This window comes from Bison bison, unplaced genomic scaffold (assembly GCF_000754665.1).
Source record: "Bison bison bison isolate TAMUID 2011002044 unplaced genomic scaffold, Bison_UMD1.0 scf7180017864390, whole genome shotgun sequence".
Classification (NCBI taxonomy): Eukaryota; Metazoa; Chordata; class Mammalia; order Artiodactyla; family Bovidae; genus Bison; species Bison bison.
Window position 1 is genome coordinate 6,975,038 of NW_011494962.1, and position 20,565 is coordinate 6,995,602.

The 20,565-nt window shown below is 41.1% G+C and overlaps 1 protein-coding gene across 1 annotated transcript in view; it reads left to right on the forward strand.

Annotated features, from left to right (window-relative positions):
• The first annotated feature begins 30 nt into the window (after nucleotides 1-30).
• The window catches only part of MGST1 (microsomal glutathione S-transferase 1), a 23,130-nt gene continuing 2,595 nt past the window's right edge, over nucleotides 31-20,565 (forward strand). Inside the window, exons 1-3 of the mRNA XM_010858746.1 lie at nucleotides 31-153; nucleotides 7,801-7,941; nucleotides 10,751-10,845. Coding sequence (XP_010857048.1) covers nucleotides 7,816-7,941; nucleotides 10,751-10,845 — 221 coding nt within the window. The 5' untranslated portion in view covers nucleotides 31-153; nucleotides 7,801-7,815. The remainder of the gene's footprint in view (nucleotides 154-7,800; nucleotides 7,942-10,750; nucleotides 10,846-20,565) is intronic.

A 20,565-nucleotide genomic window follows, 5' to 3' on the forward strand; every position in this document is an offset into this window, starting at 1 on the left:
AAAGCAGAGGAAATTAACCAGAGCGGGCGTGGCCTCTGTGTCCCGCCAGCCCCGCGCAGTGAAAAGTCCCACAGCTCCCGCGCGACGCGCTTCTGGGACCGGCTCGTGGTCTTTCTCCTGCTCAGATTCACAGCACCTGCTCGGGAGTGGTGTGTAAGTAGAGGGTGAGAAGAGAGAGGGTGGCGCCGGGAAGGGGGCCGGGGTGGCAGGTGCAGGCTTGGGGTATCTCTGCCGACCTGAAACTTGTTTGCACAGAGTAACTGCTAAAAGTTTGCTTTTCAATCCACTACTTTTAAAAGGGAGTTTCGTTCCTTTACCCCCCAACCCCGTAGATAAACTGTCAAACTCCAGGATTAAAACTTGAGAGAATAATTCTTTTTGTGTTTAAGTGATGATTTACCTAAGGGAGCATCCACTTGGAAAGGGCGCCAGTTGAGCTTTGGGGGAGTAAAACGTGAGCTCATGTAACAACAATCGAGGAATGGCTGCAGTTTAAGAAACTTCTGTTCATCCTAAGGGGGTAAAATCCTGCAGAACTTCTGAGATCCAGGACAAACTGGCCTTTGCATCGCCTGAAAGATAGAACTTGCTTTTCTTGGTTCACTTTGACAGGCCAGAGAAACATCAGCAAGGTAAAAATAATAGTAATAATGAACAAAGTGCAGCATGACCTGAATCAGATCCTATTAGATGAATTAGATACCACAGAGTCAGACATGACTGAAGCAACTTGGCAGCAGCAGCAGCAGCAGCAGTCAGTTGACTGGAAAGCTAAGGATCAAACCCCTTGGGAAGGTTCTCAACTGTGGGGGTGGGTGGGGGGAGCCCAGTCTGGAGGTGGAAGCCATGTGGAAGGAGTAGAGGAGAGAGGAGCCCTTCCCTGGGAGTTAAGGCCTCATCTGTGACTGCCATTGCTGCACTTGGGCGGTGGGGGCCAGGGTGCCTGCAGATTCTATCTCCCTGCTGCGGCGTTCTTTGAAATAGTCACAAGCCCTTTTGGTAGTCCTGACACCACTTTTTATTTTCTCCTTTTCCCTCTGCTGTTTACTCTCTAAGAAAGTGCCAAGTGGGCTGTCATCAAACATTATTGAATAGCCTTTGGAAACTTGTCCAGACCCCCAGCTAACAGGCTTTAAACCAGGCCAGCCCAGTGTTCTCAGAGCCCTAGCCTGCTGTGAATACCAAAGAAGACACACCTTTTGAGTTCTTGGGGAATTAGGCTGGTATTGAGTTTTGCTGTCTTCTGAAGTTTCCAAAGTAAGAGGCCTGTGTGTGTGTGTGTTGAACATCTTTGAAAAATAGCAAATCAGTCCAAATTTGCATATTACTTTCTGTGGCAGGGGCGGTTTTTCTGAGGGTTTGAGAGTGGAGTTTCTTTAATGCTGAGACTAGAAAAGGAGGTCAGCATAGTTTCCTGAGCATAGTCCCCCTCCCCCCACAGCCCAGCAGCATTCCCCCCACCCTCACCCCGAACACCTGGGCCCTGAAGCATAGGGGGCCATGTCTGCAGTCACTCAGTCTTTTCCATAAATTCTAGAACTCACAAACAGTAAGGAGACCACTGAACTGTCTTTTCTCTTTATCTCACGGGCAGTGTTCTGTTGCTTTAAGAAGGTCTGAAATCGCAGAGTCCTGACCATGGGAATGTGTGCTCACATTTTCTATGTGTTGCACAATATTGATGGAGAAAGGCCGCCATAAATAAGAGAACTTTGCTCTTTTTGGCCAAGAGTCTATAAAGAGAAGCGGGCTATTTCTCAGTTAATAGTATCTGTCACTAAACTGTGATAGACAATAAGGGGTGGGGGTGGGATTCTAGGGGGAGAGTGAGGGGGATAAAACAGGAAGGGGATTTGACAGAAAGAATTCCCCAGAAGACCAGGGTAGTCCAGAATTCTCCTTGATGGGGGATAGCCTACAGGTCCAATATTAGAGAAAACTGGGTTCCAGTCTTGGGCCCTCCACTGTGAATTTGGGTCAGATTACTAATTCTACCTCTCTGGGTCTCAGTTTCGTTATATGTTCAAGGTAGAGACGAATATTTGCTCTGACTACTTGAATTTCTCCAAGTTCTCAAGAGAGATAATGCTATGGCCTTTGAAAACTCTGAAATGGTATCCTCAATGCTTAGAACAGTGCCAAGGTAAGGGCTTATTTATTCACCAAATACTTACCTAGCACTTACCAGATCCCACTGCCTTTCTTTTTTCATTTTTTTATTTCAAACTTTTTATTTTGTACTGGGGCATAGCCAATTAACAATGCTGTGACAGTTCCAGGCAAACAGGGAAGGGACCCAGCCACTCATAGGCACACATCCACTCTTTCCCAGACTCCCCACTTTATGCTCTATTCACTTAATCCTCCCAAGAGTTTTGTGAGGTAGGAGGTTTTATTAACCTCATGTTGCAGGGAAGATTCGTTAATCACAGCTGGTAAATGACAGAACTGGATCCACTACATCTAGTTCTGGAGCCTGTCTTTGTCCTTTGTAAAGGCACCCCCTCCACATTAGGTGACTGAGTCCCCTTCTCTGGTGAGATAGGTACATATATTCTCTATTATGCCAACCAATGAAAGGGACAACACACTGTCCAAATAGAATTCATCACTGGAATAATTTCTGTAACTCATCACCAAGTTTCATGTTTTGCTCTGCTTACTTTTCTTAGAAAATTTCTACTGCATTCCTTGACCACTCAAACCACTGAACACTTTAACTTCTGAATTATTATTATTACTGCTCTACCGCTCTCCTCTCTTGATGATCTTTCATGAACAAAGTTTCTAGTAACTTCTTTTTGGAGTGCAGTGCAATGGCATGGTGCAAGTTCAAGGCAGCTATCAACAAATAAACCTTGAAAAAAAAAGTCTGGATTAGCGCCACCTAATTTTATGCTATAAATTACTCCTATTTCTTAATGTCTTACCTTTAGCTCTGCTTACCCCACCCTCAGATGTGCTGGGAGTGGATCACGTCCATCCTCAGAGGCGATTTGTGGGCCCACAGAGTGCAGTGTCAGGAGCTCAGTATTGGCCATCTCCCAAAACCACAGACTGGAGGAGCTAAGCCACATTCTTGGGGATTGAGAAATTCTCTCTGTGAAGTACACTTTGTGCATTGTTCACATTTAGAGGGGAAAAAAAAAAAAAAATCCTGCCGTTGACCTTTGTCCCCAACTGCTCAAGATTTTGTGTTCTTTTCCCAGCAACAGTCTGAAAGTCTTCCACCTTTTCTTTCCTCTTTCAATACCCATGTTTACTGAGAGAAAACCATCTTCTCAACTTTTCTTTCACTGCTAAATGCATTTCATTCTGAGAACATTGGTGAAGACCTACCAAAACCTGTTGACTTTTAAAACTAGGGTTGGATGGTAGCACCTCCTACTTGATAAACTTTTCTTGTTTGTTTTTTTTTTTTTAAATTAACCTCCCTGCTGTGTCTGTCCAGAGACATAGGATTTAGGGATTCCTTATTAAGCTAATTACTCCAAGTGCACTGTGAAGTCGGAGAAGGCAATGGCACCCCACTCCAGTACTCTTGCCTCGGAAATCCCATGGACCGAGGAGCCTGGAAGGCTGCAGTCCATGGGGTCGCTGAGGGTCGGACACTACTGAGCGACTTCACTTTCACTTTTCACTTTCATGCATTGGAGAAGGAAATGGCGACCCACTCCAATGTTCTTGCCTGGAGAATCCCAGGGACGAGGGAGCCTGGTGGGCTGCCGTCTATGGGGTCGCACAGAGTCGGACACGACTGAAGTAATTTAGCAGTAGCAGTACTGTGAAGAAGAATGCAGTTTATTGGTGACTCCTCCCCACCCCCATACTAGAACAATAGTAGATACATTAAATGTTGCAAAAAGCAAGGGGTGAAGGCTTCCTGGCAGTCTAGAGGTTGTTTAATATTATCTTGCACTGAGAAATGTGGACTGAAAAAAACATAATGTGAGAGCTATGAGTTCAGTTTTTGTTGAGGCTTACTGAGGACTGTAGTCCAGGAGACAGCCCCTCAGCTAGCTTCTCTAAAGCTGAGGAACTTCTCTAAAGAGGTAGATGGAGAAGTCAGTATATAAATGATTTGGTAAAGGGGGTATGTGCAGTCAAACCCAGATCTTGGTAGAAGGTTGCTGCTGGTTATGAGGAATAGATGTCTCCGTTAATGATTTTAGTGCTTTTCTAGGTATGAGAAGATACAATAAATCTGGCTCATAAAAGTTTCTCCCGGAAAATGTCTAACTATCTGAAAGCCAGTTTTGCCAGTTTTCCTAGAACACAGGGTGACTTCTTTCAGATAAACTCTGAACTCCTTTCAGGGCATGATAAAGATTCTCATAGAATCAGATGGCAAGTGACAGTCTTTAGCTGGCAGAATCTATCATGCTTGCTTTCAAGACTACTGACCTGTGGAGGTGGATTAATTTGCTACTGTGTGTGTGTGTGTGTGAGTGTTTAAGCTAAATGCAGCTGATCCTTGAACATCATGGGGGTTGGGGACCTATCCTGTGGGTAGGTGAGAATCCACGTACAACTTATAGTCACCCCCTCCTTATACACAGTTCCTCTATATCCATGGCTCTGCATCTGCAGATTCAACCAACTACTGATTGTGTACCACTCTGGTATTTAGTATCGAAAAAAATCCAAATATAAGTAGATCCACATGATTCAGATCTGTGTTGTTCAAGGGTTAACTGTACATTTCTATTTGCCTGAACCCAAGGAGGCTATTTTTAGCCTACCTTTCAAACTAGAGATTGCTTAGGAAGCTTTGGGTTTTTATTTCCAAAATGGGACTAATACTTACCTTGTAGTATAATTGGAAGAAGAAGGAAGATAACTGGTAGAATGGGTGCTGGCACTGGGGCAGGTGTAGGGTAGGGGCAGGATAGGCATTCACTCAATGTTAGCTGAATCAGAATTAAGCAGTTTGCAGTCTCTTGAAGGAGACAGTGCAGTGTGGTTGGTTTATGAGATGTGAGATCAGAGACTTGGGTTCTTCTCCCAGTGTGGCTACTCAATATCTCTAATTTCCATTTTTTTCATCTGTAGAATAGATATACTCATGAGGATTATAGTCTTATAGAAATTATGTAAGGTAACGCACATAAAGTACATGGTAAAATATAGCCAAGTCTTATAAAATTAAATATATATGTATTATATATATATAGACATATATATAGACTTGTCACATTCAACAGTAACATACAGACAACTGGATGACCAATAGCAGAGTCTGGAAAGATATATAGGTTTATAGACTTTTGGTAGATGGATAAAATGATTAGAATAATTTCTCTAAATAGGTTGCATGCAGGGGTTGAGTTTTAAAGGCAGGAACAGATATGTCTGCAAGAGGCAACACTCCATGCTAAGCCAGTAAAATGGTGTTTAAGCTTGGGTATGAGAAAAGATGGGCTTCCCAGGTGGCACTAGTAGCAAAGAACCCACCTGCCAACGCAGGAGACGTAAGAGACGCGGGTTTGATCCCTGGGTCGGGAAGATCCCCTGGAGAAGGGCACAACAACCCGCTCCAGTATTCTTGCCTGGAGAATCCCATGAACAGTGGAGCCTGGCGGGCTACAGTCCATAGGGTTGCAGAGAACTGGACATGACTGAAGCGACTTAGCATGCATGCACATATGCCCTCATGATAAAAGATGTGTGTTTATGTGGAAGAAAGAGAAGGTGTAGTAGTGGGGCTGATAATAGAACAGAGGAGGTTAAAAAGAATGTCAGATAGTGCAGACTTTGAGCTTTTTCCGAAATTCTTACCCACTTGGATTTGAGTATCATCTGTGCACCCCTTCTTCCTCCTCCTGAGCACTTCCCCAGTTACTCTTCCAACTCTAGATTCAGGGAGTTACATTCCATTTACTCTTGACAGCTTTTCGATGCGAGTAAATATAGAATATGAAGTGACTTGAAGAGTTTTGTAAAGCTAATCCTCCTCCCCTTGTCCCTTCTATGAAAGTATCATAAATGCTTATTTCTCCCCCCACATTTGCAAGCCTTTTATTTTATGTTTCCATTATCCTGTTTCACCCTCTTCACTTGTGTTGGTGTGAATGAGGACCCTGGTCATGGTGATCGTGATGATCATGATAAGGAGATAATAAGCTTTATTGAGGGTTTTCATGGACCTGGCACTGTGCTAGGTATGTTCCACATGTTATCTCACTTAAATCTTGACAATAACCCACTAAGTTGGGAGATGCCAACTCATTGGAAAAGACCCTGATGCTGGGAAAGACTGAGGGCAGGAGGAAAATGGCGGGGACAGAGGATGAGATGGTTGGATAGCATCACCGATGCAATGTACCTGAGTTTGAGCAAACTCCCGGAGATGGTGAAGGACAGGGAAGCCTGGCGTGCTGCAGTCCGTGGGGTTGCAGAGTTGGACACGAGTTAGTAACTGCTGAACAACAACTATTCCTATCTTACCAATGAACAAATCCAGTTCACAGAGGCTAAATCTCTAAAGCAAAGACAATAACCAAATGATGTGACTGGAATTCAAATCCTGGAGTCTGAGATCTTGATTACCACTGAAATGACAAAAGGTTGTGAACTGGATTTATAAAGAAGGGCATGTATGAGAACTTAGGCATTTCTACTCAAACATTAATGGTACTACTATGTACATAGTCTGATGTTTTGAAAGAGATTCATGGATTCTGGTTTGTGTCCAATTTGTGGCTCATCTTGATGCAAAATATAATTTTATTCTAGCTTTAGTGAAGTTAACCTGTGTATATTTGCTTGTGATAACCCCTATATTTTCATTTTCACACAGTACTTGTTTGATATGTTCAAGCTTAATAATATAGAACCAGAAAAAACCAGGGAGGGGGTGAGATGAATTGGGAGATTAGGACTGACATATATACACTATTAATACTATGTATAAAATAGATGACTAATGAATGAGAGCCTACTCTACAGCACAGGGAACTCTACTTAGTGCTTAGTTGTGACCTAAATGGGAAGGGAATCCAAAAAAAGAGTGGCTGTATGAATAGGTATAGCTGATTCACTTTGCTGTACACTAGAAATTAATACCGGAGAAGGCAATGGAAACCCACTCCAGTACTCTTGCCTGGAGAATCCCAGGGACGGGGGAGCCTGGTGGGCTGCCCTCTATGGGGTCGCACAGAGTTGGACACGACTGAAGCGCTTTAGCAGCAGCAGCAGCAGAAATTAATACGACATTGTAAAGCAGCAGCTGCTGCTGCTGCTGCTAAATCGCTTCAGTTGTGTCCGACTCTGTGTGACCCCACAGATGGCAGCCCACCAGGCTCCCCTGTCCCTGGGATTCTCCAAGCCAGAACACCAGAGTGGCTTGCCATTTCCTTCTCCAATGCATGAAAGTGAAAAGTGAAAGTGAAGTCGCTCAGTCGAGTCCAACTCTGAGCAACCCCATGGACTGTAGCCTACCAGGCTCCTCTGTCCATGGGATTTTCCAGGCAAGAGTAAAGCAGCTATACTCTAATAAAAACAAATTAAAAAAAAAGAACACCATGGATAAGAGCAAAGACTATTTGTATTTCTTGACTTACATAAAAAGAGTAACTTAAATAAATGATTAAAATGGAAAAAAAAAGAACTAAAAAAAAAACATGATACTATTCATTAAAAAAAATCTAAATGATTATTTTTTCTTCAAATAACTCAAAATATTTTCAAGAACAATGTGGTTAATACTGTAGTATAAGGACACCAAGTGACCATCAAGTTATTTGGGGGTATTTATGTCTGTTTTTTCCTATCTTATCTAAAATCTTTTTAACATTCCAGACCAAAATCAAAAAAATGGCCAACCTTTCGCAGCTAATGGAGAATGAAGTATTCATGGCCTTTGCCTCCTACACGACAATTGTGCTTTCAAAAATGATGTTTATGAGCACTGCAACTGCATTCTACAGACTGACAAGAAAGGTAAGACATGGGAGGCAGTATTTTAACAGTTGGGATTCTGGAAAGCAATTTTCTTATTTTTTTTTTTTTTTGTGAAACCCAGTGGCATATTGTTTAATACTGTAAATGAATATGCAGTCATTTAGTTCAAGTGGTTCTGATATATTTACAGAATAGGTAGTTTCTCCCAGAAATCAGTAAATGGTTGTTTGTTTTTATTGTTCAGTTAGCATATGAGATTTCTGAAGTATCAGATTTTTCAAGGAAACTTTGTGATATTGAAGTTAATTTTGCTAACTAGAGCTTAGAAAATAGTCACTTTCTAGACAGTGAATTGATGTTTTCAGCTCTATTACAGATCAGGGATATGCCTTAGGGCACAGAATTAAGTTCTTATTGTTATCAAGAGAGTCTCTATGATTGGGACAAGGCATTTGAATTCTGTGTTGTTATGATTTCTTAAGTGAATAGTATTTCTACCCAGCATTATAACAATTTTTTTTTTAATGGAGGCTTGGGGAAGGTGGTAGAAAGTTTTGAAACACATAACCCATATAGAGGGGTAGAGCTTCCCTGATGGCTCAGTAGAAAAGAATCCGCCTGCAGTGCAGGAGATGCAAGAGACATGGATTCAGCCCCTGGTCTAGGCAGATCCCTGGAGGAGAAAATAGCAACCCACTCCAGTATTCTAGCCTACAGAATCCCATGAACAGAGGAACCTGGCAGGCTGCAGTCCATGGGGTCGCGAAAAAGTCAGACACAACTGAGTGACTGAGCACGAAACCTGTATGCAAGTTGGTTTTGTGACAACAGTGACATGGGTAAAGCAAAGCTACACAGTTAGATGGTTTTTACTGGTGTGACTCCTGTGCCCGTTCACCAGCTTCTTTCTGGAAAACATCATTTCTCTCTCTTGGTCCCAGTCCTGAGTTTCTGTCCTCCAGAGCCTTGCTTTATTTAGAAGTCATAGTCCTCCCTAAGGTATTTCCTTATTACTGTCTTGAGGTATCATTCCTTCCCAATGATGTTTGCATTTTAATGGGGCACATATCCACACAGGTAAACCTCTTGGCTATAAAGTGGCTGCTACTACCGGGTCTTAACTCAGTGGTAAAGAATCCACCTGCCAGTGCAGGAGACATAAGAAATGGGGATTTGATCCCTGAGTCAGGAAGTCCCCTGGAGCAGGAAATGGCAACCCACTCCAGTATTCTTGCCTGGGAAATCCCATGGACAGAGGAGCCTGGTGGACTATGGTCCATGGTGGTCTCAAAGGAGTCAGACACAGCTGAGAGACTAAACGAGCAACCACCAGATCCTCACTATCCTCTAGAAAACTGTGACGTCAAGGACAGCAAAATGTTGCTTGTCTTAGAAGAAAAGGGGAAGGGAATTCGAATTTGTGAAGTGCCAGTGATCTATGCTAGGCACCGTGACACTCTGTGTGCCAGGTCATGGAAGCATTTTACATAATTGTTAGCATTATCCTGTGAGATGAGCATTACTCATCCCATTTTATGGATGAGGAAATCAAAATCAGAGTGGTTCAGTAGTTTTCCCAAGATTACACACCAACCAAGGCTGAGGCTGAGATTCAAATTCAGATTGGTTTAAACTCCTATTTCAAGCACTTTCTGTTGTAATACATTATTTACTTACTCAAAATCTCTTTATTGAACATCCAGTATGTGCCATGCATTTATTTCAGAACCAGACAGACAGATCTGCCCTCAAGAGCTGATCAGTTCTCCTCAACATCTTTATCTGAAATAAATGCTCATGTCGTATTAAGAAAAATACTATAATATTTATGAAGTTTCTCAGCTTAAATTAAGGCTAATTTTATAGTTCATGTTTTTCTTTATTATAAATCATTAAATAGTGGAACATAAGTATTTTTAAATGCATGTTTCAAGTTTCAAGGAATAGGGAAATCATTTCAAAGAGCATAATAATGACAGGAAGGACTGTGTACAAATATGCCCTGGAACATGTGCTTGGTGTTTATCAGAATGCAATTCAGCTTCTTATATTTCACTGGATTGTTCAACCTAAAGTTTTAGTTAATTCAGAGGAAAAAGAGGCACACATATCCTAACAAAGTACAAAACACTTTACCTCTCCCCACTCTTTTATGCTGCATGCCTGTTCTCTGGTATTTTTGGCAAATAAACTAATGACTTTCATATAAGCCAATCAGTTGGAAATAATGTTCTTCAGGAAAAGTGCATCAACATTACTATTAAATGCCAGTTCACCACAATAATAACTTTTTATTATTTTAATGAGGACTCAGAATTATACTTTTTTCTGGTTTTGCTGCCTTTTCACTGTTTTTATTTATTGGTTTTTATTTAAGTTCTTATTTATGCTTCTCTTTAAAAATTTTTTACACTGTTATTAAAAATTCAGGTTTTAAGAGAGATGCTTTCTCCTGTGTGTATGTGCTCAGTTGTGTCCAACTTTCTGCTACCTTATGGACTGTAGCCTGCCAGGCTCCTCTGTTCATGGGATTTCCCAGGCAAGAATACTGGAGTGGGTTGCCATTTCCTCCTCCAGGGGATCTTCCGGACCCAGGGATCAAACCTGCATTTTCTGTGTCTCTTATGTTGGCAGGCAGATTCTTTACCACTAAGCTACATGAGAATCCACATTCTTTCTCCTAACACTGGGTTTGATCTATATAGCTCCCAAAATTTTTTTTTCACAATGACCAACTTGGATGCCTGTATTTCTTCTGATAAAATATGAATATCAGGTAGAGTACCCCCCCGCCCCATGTTATTTGGTATTTGAAATAGGTTTGTTTTTTTCTTGGTATTTGGAATAGGTTTTTGTCAACCCAGAAGACTGCGCGGGCTTCGGCAAAGGAGAAAATGCCAAGAGGTATCTTCGGACAGATGACAGGGTGGAACGTGTTCGAAGGTAAACCAGTGTCTCCTGAAATGACTCATTTGATCACAGGATGTTGATCTCAGAGTCAAGTGAGGATGTTGGGGTCTTGAAGAAAAAGAAAAGTCAATCATTTTACCTACTGTGTATAATTATAGAAAATTAGCAATCTAGAAGTTTCCAACTATCACTGTGATTGCATGTATTTCCAATTTAGCTTTTCTGTGCACTTTGTTAGGGGTAATGACTTTGTTCTGTGTAGGGATTTATCAAAAGTAATGACAGGTAGGAGGTGAAATGAGGACGGTAGATTCTTGCAGTTTTTGTCCTCTTTCTCCAGAGGTGAGACTGTCAGCTTGGGTAAAAGTTTGAAGAACTAGGTATTTTTGTATAAAATGGAAAGTATGAACTTGGGAAATCTCTACCTATCATCTCTCTCCCTCCTTTGTAGGTATTATATTTAATGTACAGAGAATTCAGTGAACAATGAAAAGCAAAAAGCCAAGATACCATCTACCCAGCTTCCTAGTGATACCACTAATAAACTTATTTTAAAAGCACATTCAGTTCTAGTTCTGAAGGTATATTTCTTAATCCTTGTCATAAAGTGATGTAAATTACAAACTTTTTCTTTCATCTTTACTGAAGCTTAATTGACAAAATTGTAAGTGTACAATTTGCAGTGTACAATGTCATTTGATACACATATATATTTCTAAGGAGTCCTTCCATTGAATTAGTTGACATTAATTAATGAATTTCATTAATTAACACTTCCATCACCTCTCAGATTTCATCTCTCCTCCCCTCTCTTTTGGTGAGAACATTTAAATTCTGCTCTCATAGCAACTTTCAGTTATATGTGCTATGTGCTCAGTTGCTCAGTAATGTCTGACTCTTTTGTGGCCCCCTGGACTCTTAACCCGCCAGCCTCCTCTGTCCATGGAATTTTCCAGTCAAGAATACTGGAGAGGGTTGCCATTTCCTACTCCATGGGATCTTCCCGACCCAGGTATTGCACTTGCATCTCTCGCATCTCCTGCATTGGCAGGCCGTTTCTTTACCACAGTGGCGCCTGGGAAGCCCCAGCTTTCAGTTACACAGTTACACAATAACAGTGTTATCTGCTGTAGTCAGTGTGTTATCCTTTAGATCCTCAGACCTTGTTCATCTTATAACTGACACTTAGTACTATTTTCTCAACCTCTCCAGATTTCCCCCAACCCCTATCCCCTGGAAACGACTACTTTCTGTTCTTATGAGTTCAGCCTTTTTTCCTTTTGGTAGATTCCATTTATAAATGATACCATACAATATTTGTCTTTCTCTGTCTTAGTGATTTCATTCACCATAATGTCCTCCAGGTTCATCCAAATGACAAGATTTCCTTTTTTTTTTTTTTAAGACCGAATAATATTCTGATCTTTTTGGGATAATGGTAGGTAAGTTCTGTGCTATGCTGTGCTGTGCTTAGTTGCTCAGTTGTGTCCAACTCTTTGTGACCCCATGGACTGTAGCCCGTGAGGCACCTCTGTCTATGAGGATTCTCCAGTCAAGAATACTGGAGTGGGCTGCCATGCTCTCCTCCAGGTATCTTCCCAACCTAGGGATCGAACACAAGTCTCTCGCATTGCAGGCAGATTCTTTTAACATCTAAGTCACCAGGGAGGACCTTCCAAACTGTTCTCCATAGTGGCTGTACTGGTTTACATTCCTGGCAGCAATGTAGAAGAGTTCTCTTTTCTCCATATTCTGGCAAGTATTTGCTACCTCTTGCCTTTTTCACAGTAGCCATCTTAATAGGTGTAATGTGATAACTCATTTTAGTTTTGATTTGCATTTACCCAGCTGATTAGTGATGGTGAGTACCTTTTCATGTACCTCTTGGCCATTTGGATGTCTTCTTTGGAAAAATGCCTATTTGGGTCTCCCTTTTTTAATTGGATTATTTTATTTATCTATTAGTTTGGGGCTATGAAATTGTGAGTTCCTTATATATTTTTAATATTAACTGCTTATCAGATATGAGGTTTGCAAATATTTTTTCCCATTACATAACTTGCCTTTCAATTTTGTTGATGGCTTCTTTTGCTGAGCAGGAGCTTTTTGATTTGATGTAGTCCCACTTGTTTATTTTTTTTTTGCTTTTGGTGTCAAATTCAAAGATATCATTGCCAAAACCAGTGTCAAAGAGCTTACAACCTTTATATTCCCTCTAGAAATTTTATGGTTTCAGGTCTTATGTTCAAGTCTTTAATTCATTTTGAGTTGATTTTTGTGTATGGTATAAGATAGGGTTCAGTTTCTTTTGCATGTGGAAATCTAGTTTTCCTGACACAATTTACTGCAGAGGCTGCCCTTTCCTGCTGTGTATTCTTGGCTTCTGTGTAAAAAATTGAGTATACATGCCTGAGTTTATTTTTGGGTTCTCTATTCTGTTCCATTGATCTGTGAGTCTGCTTTTATGCCAAAAAAATACTGACTTGTTGTCTATAGCTTTGTAATGTAGTTTGAAATCGGGAAGTGTGAAGTCTCCAGCTTTGTTTTTATTGCTCAAGATTGCTTGGATATTCAGGGTCATTTGTGGTTTCACACAAATTTGCAGACTTTAAAAAAAAATTCTCAAAAAATGCCTTTGGGATTTTGAGAGGGAGTACATTGAATCTGTAGATTACTCTGGGTTGTGTGGACATTTTAACAGTGTTAACAATTTTTCCAGTCCATGAGGAGAGAATATCTTTCCATTTATTTATATTTCTTCTATTTCTTTCATCAGTATGTTATGGTTTTTAGTATATAGCTCTTCCCCTCTTTGGTTAAGTTTATTCCTAAGCATTGTATTCTTTTTGATGCTGTTTTAAAGTTTGTCTTCCCCAGGTGACTTAGTGGAAAAGAATCCAGTTGCCAAGCAGAAGACAGGTTCAATCCCTGGGTCGGGAAGATCCCCTGGAGAAGGAAATGGCAACCCACTCCAGTATTCTTCCCTTGGAGATCCCATGGACAGAGGAGCCTGCTGGGCTACAGTCCATGGGGACTCAAAGGGTCGGGTACAGCTTAGTGACTAAACAGCAACAGCAATAAAGTTAGTCTATTTTATCCTTCCAAAAAATCAGCTCTTCGTTTCATTGATTTTTTCTATTGTATTTTTAGTTTCTATTTCCTTTATGTCTATTCTGATCTTTGTTATTTCTTTCCTTTACTAATTTTGGGCTTAGTTTGCTTTTCTTTTTTTAGTTTCTTGATACGTCAGGTTAGGTTGTTCATTTGAGATTTTTTTCTTAAATGTGGGTGTTTATCACTATAAACTTCATTCTTAGATTTCCTTTGCTGAGTCCTCATGAGTTTGGTATGTTCTGTTTCTATCTTTATCTGTCTCAAGATAGTATTGATTTCTCTTTTTTCTTTGACTTGTTTGTGAATTTTCCAGTTTTCTTTTTGTAATTGATTTCTAGTTTCATATTGTTGTGGTTGGAATAAATCCTTGATTTTGCACTTCTTAAATTTATTAAGACTTGCTTTTTGGCTTAAGATATGATCTATATTGGAGAATGTTCTATGTGTGCCTGGGAAGAATGTATATTCTGTTGCTGTTGGATGTAAAGTTCTATAAATGTCTTTTAGGTCCATCTAAGCTAAGTGATCTTTCTAGATGATCTATCCATTGTTGAAAATGAGATATTGAAGTCCTCTATAATTATGGTATTGTTATTTCTCCTTCAGATCCGTTACTGTTTGCTTTATATATTAAAGTTTCCTATGTTGGGTGCATATATATTTACCAATGTTATGTCCTCTTAATGCCTTGATCCCCTTTATCATTATATAATGAACTTTTTTGTCTCTTGTTACAGTTTGTTTTGATATAAGTATAGATTTTTCAGCTTTCTTTTGGCTTCCTTTTGCATGGAATATCTTTTTCTACTCCTTCACCTTGTGTCTATGTATGACTTTAACTCTTCATAGGCAGCATATTGTTAGGTCTTGTCTTATTTTTGTCTGTTCACTCATTCTTATTTGATTGGAGAAGTTAGCCCATTTTGATTTAAAGTAATTTCTGATGCTTCCCTGGTGGCCCAGATGGTAAAGAATCTGAATGCAATGCAGGAGTCCTGAGTTTGATCCCTAAGTTGGGAAGATCCCCTGGAGAAGACAATGGCTACCCACTCCAGTGTTCTTGCCTGCAGAATTCCCAGGACAGAAGGGCCTGGCGGGCTACAGTCCATGGGGTCACCAAGAGTCAGACATGACTGAGTGACTAACACTTTCACTTCACTTCTTGTACTTATTGCCATTTTGTTAATTTTTTTCTTCGTTGTTTTGGAATTCCTTTGTTCCTTTCTCTTTCATTGTGATTTGGTGATTTTTCTCTAAGGGTAAGCTTTGATTGCTTTCCTTTTATCTTTTGTGTATCTACTATGAGTTTTTAGTTGGTGGTTACCCTGAGTCTTATGTAAAACATCTTGTTTTATATTAGTAATAGTCTATTTTAAGTTGATAACAACTTAGCTTTTAATGCATGCAAGTGACTTAATGACTAAACAACAACAACAAATCTTAATCCACATTTTCTAACTGATTTATTGAGAAAGTTGAGGAAAGAGCCAAGTTTATATCAAAAGGAAGAATATGAAGATGTGCACAAATGCAGGATTGAAGACTAAGTTAATCTTGAGACTATATACCATAAGGGAATCTGCAGAAATCTTTGGAGGGGCTTCAGACTTTCCAGAAAATCAAAAGTGAAAAGGCAAATATGATCTTGATTCTAAAGGGATTAGATGCTGCAGCTGATACCTGAATTAGAGAAGTAAATTTTTTTTTCAGTCTCCATTTCATTATCTATTTATACTCACCAAATTTTAGAAGTGTAGTCAAATATATTCATGGTGTTTCCTATCTTAACTATTCATCAGAAAACTAAATATCTAAATGTTTAAGTATGGCTGTGAAAACTCCTTACCGCTTCTTTAATTTTATGTAATTTTGCTTATCCTGTGAAATGTGTCTAGAATTACACCACAGTGTAGGTGTGCAGTAGAAAACACTAAATGAAGATGGCACATAACTTCAGTGTTTCTCGTGTTAGAAAGATGGATTGGCAATAGAATCTCAGTAGAGGAAATTCTTCAGTGGGGAGGTCAGTCAAGATGGTGGCACAGGGGGCTCCTGAACTTCTCTCTTTACACTCGTGTTGTTGTTCAGATTGTTCGGTGGCTAAGTTCGGTGGCTAAGTCAGATGTGTCTGACTTTGTGACTCCATGGACCACAGTATGCCCATGAAAGCTTAGCTAAAGAAATAGTATTTGGGGATTTTAGATGCCTTCCACTCTCCCTTCTCAGTCCCTACTTCTGTCTCTCCTTGCCCATGGGATGGTATTTCTAGAGGAGAAAGCCATTATCTAAGCTGACCTTCTCATCAGATTGTGAACAACAAATAAAATTTAGTGACAACAATTGCCCTTAGTTGTGAAAGGAGTGAGTGCCCTTGAGGAGGTGCAGGGACTGTGTGTACAGCGCCCCCTGGTGATCAGACACTGGCTTTTCAATGTGGCAAGAAAGAATCTCCAGGAAAGAGAAGCTTCTAGTATCCAGGTGTATTTTTTGAGATCAGATCAGTTCTGTTAACAAAGTGATTTACTAAATCACTTTTGGAGATACTTTTCAGAATAAAAGTTCCCACAATCTCCCCTCTCCATTTTTAACCTAGAATTTTTCTTTTTCATTACTTCTATTTGTAATTATCAAGTTGTTTCTATTAGCATATTTTGGTGACAGGGACTGAATTTGGCTACAAAGGGCATGAAAGTTATGCTTTTAGGCATGCAATATTGAGAAAATATACACTACACATATGGGACCCTTAATTAAAAATATAAAGTAATATGTGTTGAAATGTCAAGATAAGTAGCCTAAAGTAAGTTATTTATATTTTGGGCATATGGAAATCAATAATGATTAGAAAGCCTTTTACGTTATGCATTTATTTAATCCTATCCCATATTGTTCTAGAAAGAATTCAAGACTATATACGTCGCCCATGTGTGTGTGTGTGCATGCGTGTGCATGCGTGCACACACACGCACACTTAGTCGCTCTGTCATGTCCAACTCTGCAGCCCCATGGGCTGCAGCCTGTCAGGGTCCTCTGTCCATGGGTTTTTCCAGGCAAGAATACTGGAGCGGGTTGCCATTTTCTACTCCTGGGGATATTCCTGACCGAGGGATCAAACCCACGTCTTTTGCATCTCCTGCATTGACAGGTGAATTCTTTACCACTGAGCTACCTGGGAAGTCCCATGTACATTCCTTACAACAAGATAAAAACCAGGGCAGCTGAAGAAATAAGGTGAAACATTTAAAAGAGAAAAAAAAAAGGGTTTTAGTACTTAGGAAGAGATGTTTTGAATAAGCTACCTTCAGTGAAGTTTAATTTGGGGATTTTAGATGCCTTCCACTCTCCCTTCTCAGCCCCTACTTCTGTCTCTCAATAGAGAATACCTCTTTATTGAGACTTTTCAGTGGGGTCCAGTTGACACTCACTGGGAATTCTTGAAGGAAGTGGAGGATGGGATAAAACTTAAAGCTAGATGATTCCTTTCTGGCTCCAATGCATGAATGAAGCATTTATTGAGGGATTACTGTGTGTCTCACTGTCACTCCTTTTATTGGAATGCTGTAAAATGGCTTTAAGACTGACTCCCTGCCCTTGAGGGGTCTATAACTTTTCCACTGAAAAGCAGACTAACGTGCATGTGGTACTTAAAGAATGATATAAAGCTATCTCTCATTAGATGTTAAGTAGTAGGATACAAATATAACTTCCTAGGGTCTTTGGGAATTTTTCATAAGGGAAGAAGTTGAAGAATGTTAGGATTTGGAAGGAAAAAAGGAGATGAGAGAACATGGGAGTTTGGAAAAATTTCTTTGCAGGAACTTGAACACACTGCTACATGCTGAGCATAAAGAGCTTTGGGTAAGAGAAAGGAGTCAGCTGGTCTGGTGTGAAGCTCCTTTTGCGGTTGGCCACCCCCTGACAGTTCTCAATGATGTATAGCAACTCTGGTTTAGGTCAGGGTGATGCTGAGATCCGAGTGGTTCTGATCTGACTGAAGCATCTTGAGCACAGAGCAGGGCTGGAGTTAAGGTCAGTCCAGAACAAGCTTGCACCAAGGGGCATCTGCCCAAAAGAGAAAGGACATGGGAACATGGGATGATGGAGAGGAAGTAACAGACCCTGGTAGAAAGTGCTCATAAAGGTGGATGTCCATCTGCTACTAGATTTTGGTAGCCATCTAGGAATGACACAGAAATGAAGGAAGCTTCCCCTTTAGGATGCTTTCTGTTGTTTGAGTAGAGAAAGGGTTACAGTGGGAAGGTGATACTGAACTACAGCAGATGCTTACCGGGAGAGGGTGTGTCTGCGGTGGGGTCTAAAAGGAAGAGTGATCGACAGGTACACACTGTTATATTTAGAAAGGATAACCAGCAAGGACCTGCTGTAGAGCACAGGGAACTCTGCTCGATATTATGTGGCAGCCTGGATGGGAGGGGAGTTTGGGGGAGAATGAATGCATGTATATGTATGGCTGAGTCCCTTTGCTGTCCACCTGAAACTATCACAACATTGTAAATCGGCTATACTCCGATATAAAATAAAAAGTTAAAAAATAAAATTAAAAAAGAAGAGCATATAAGATGGCATAAATTAACACAGTGTGAGGCTCCATTGAAAACTGGCCTTACTAGAACAGTGAGGAATACTGTGAGACCATTTTGAGGGTTGAGGACAAGGAAAAAGAACTGAATGAAAAAAATAGAGGGAGGCCAGAAAAAATGGAGAGGCCAGTAAGTTCCAAGGAACCCCTGCCCTTGAATTTCCTTCCCCAAAGCCCCACCACTGGAGCTATTTACCCCTAATTTTCCTTGACTTTCTTCTCTGTTTTCACACTGTATTCTATTTGTCAATTGCTTAATATAGACTTGGGGCTTCCCAGGCAGTGCAGTGGTAAAGAATCTGCCTGCCAGTGCAGGAGACATAAGAGACACAGGTTCGATCCCTGGGTCAGGAAGATCCCTTGGAGGAGGAAATGGCAACCCACTCCTGCATTCTTGCCTGGAGAATCCCATGGACAGAGGATCCATGGACAGGCTGCAGTCCGTGGGGTCACAAAGAGTTGGACACAACTGAGCAACTGAGCGCAAACAGATTTCTACATGGTCTCATCATTATAGGTTCTTTCTCAACTTTAAAAATGTCTGTCCTTTTAGAATGTGGTAAAGGAGAAAAGTAACATGGCCTAGATGGGAGGTGAAGAAATATCTGTGGTCCAGCAGGAGAATTCAAAGGATCCAAACAAATACCCTTGATGTAATTGGTGATGTGAGCTCATCTTTAGTAGAAAATAGTGTTTCTGCCCTTTCTTGCCCACCTCGCTTTCAGTAACCCTTGGGTTGTTCCATAAAACAGAGGGAACAAGAATACTCATACCCTTTCTGTCTTGGCTTTATTTAGGAACATGTGGTTGTTTATTTAAATCTTTCAAAATTGTTATATATCTAAGTTACTGTTACCTTCTGCATGCCTTTATGTTGTTATTCTGTTTGTCAGGAGAACTTAGAGATAATCTACAGAAAACAAGAGAAAGGAAAGGAGATGATAATGGTGATCTTTCAGATCAGATCAGATCAGTCACTCAGTCCTGTCCGACTCTTTGCAACCCCATGAATCGAAAAAAGTGAAATTTGCTCAGTCGAATTTCAGTCCAGTCAATGGACTCTTTGCCACCCCATGCACTGCATAGTCTATGGAATTCTCCAGGCCAGAATACTAGAATGGGTAGCCTTTCCCTTCTCCAGGGGATCTTCCCAACCCAGGGATTGAACCCAGGTCTCTATCTTTCATTTTGAAATATGTATCAATAACTTGGGTTTTTCTTACCTTGGACGTGGGGTATCTCTTCACGGCTGCTCCAGCAAAGCGCAGCCATTGCTCCTTACCTTGGACTAAGGGTATCTCCTCACCACCGCCCTTCCTGACCTTCAATGTGGGATAGCTCCTCAAGGCCCTCCTGCGCCCATGCAGCCACGGCTCCTTGGACGTGGGGTTGGTCCTCCCGGCCACCGCCCCTGGCCTCTGTCGTGCGGTTGCTTCTCTCCGCCGTGGCCCTTGGCCTCGGGCTTAGGGGCGTTGGGTAGCTCCTCCCGCCCGTCACCCCTGGCCTCGGGCTTGGGGCGTGGGGTATCTCCTCCCGGCGGCCGCTCTTGACCTTGGACGCGGGGTAACTCCTCTCGTCGCTGCCCCCGGCCTCGGGCGTGGGTTTCTCCTCCCGGCCGCCGCTGGGATATTCCAAATCCTGAAAGATGATGCTGTGAAAGTGCTGCACTCAATATGCCAGCAAATTTGGAAAACTCAGCAGTGGCCACAGGACTGGAAAAGGTCAGGTTTCATTCCAATCCCAAAGAAAGGCAATGCCAAAGAATGCTCAAACTACCGCACGATTGCACTCATCTCACACGCTAGTAAAGTAGTGCTCAAAATTCTCCAAGCCAGGCTTCAGCAATATGTGAACCGTGAACTTCCAGATGTTCAAGCTGGTTTTAGAAAAGGCAGAGGAACCAGAGATCAAATTGCCAACATCCGCTGGATCATAGAAAAAGCAAGAGAGTTCCAGAAAAACATCTATTTCTGCTGTATTGACTATGCCAAAGCCTTTGACTGTGTGGATCACAATAAATTGTGGAAAATTCTGAAAGA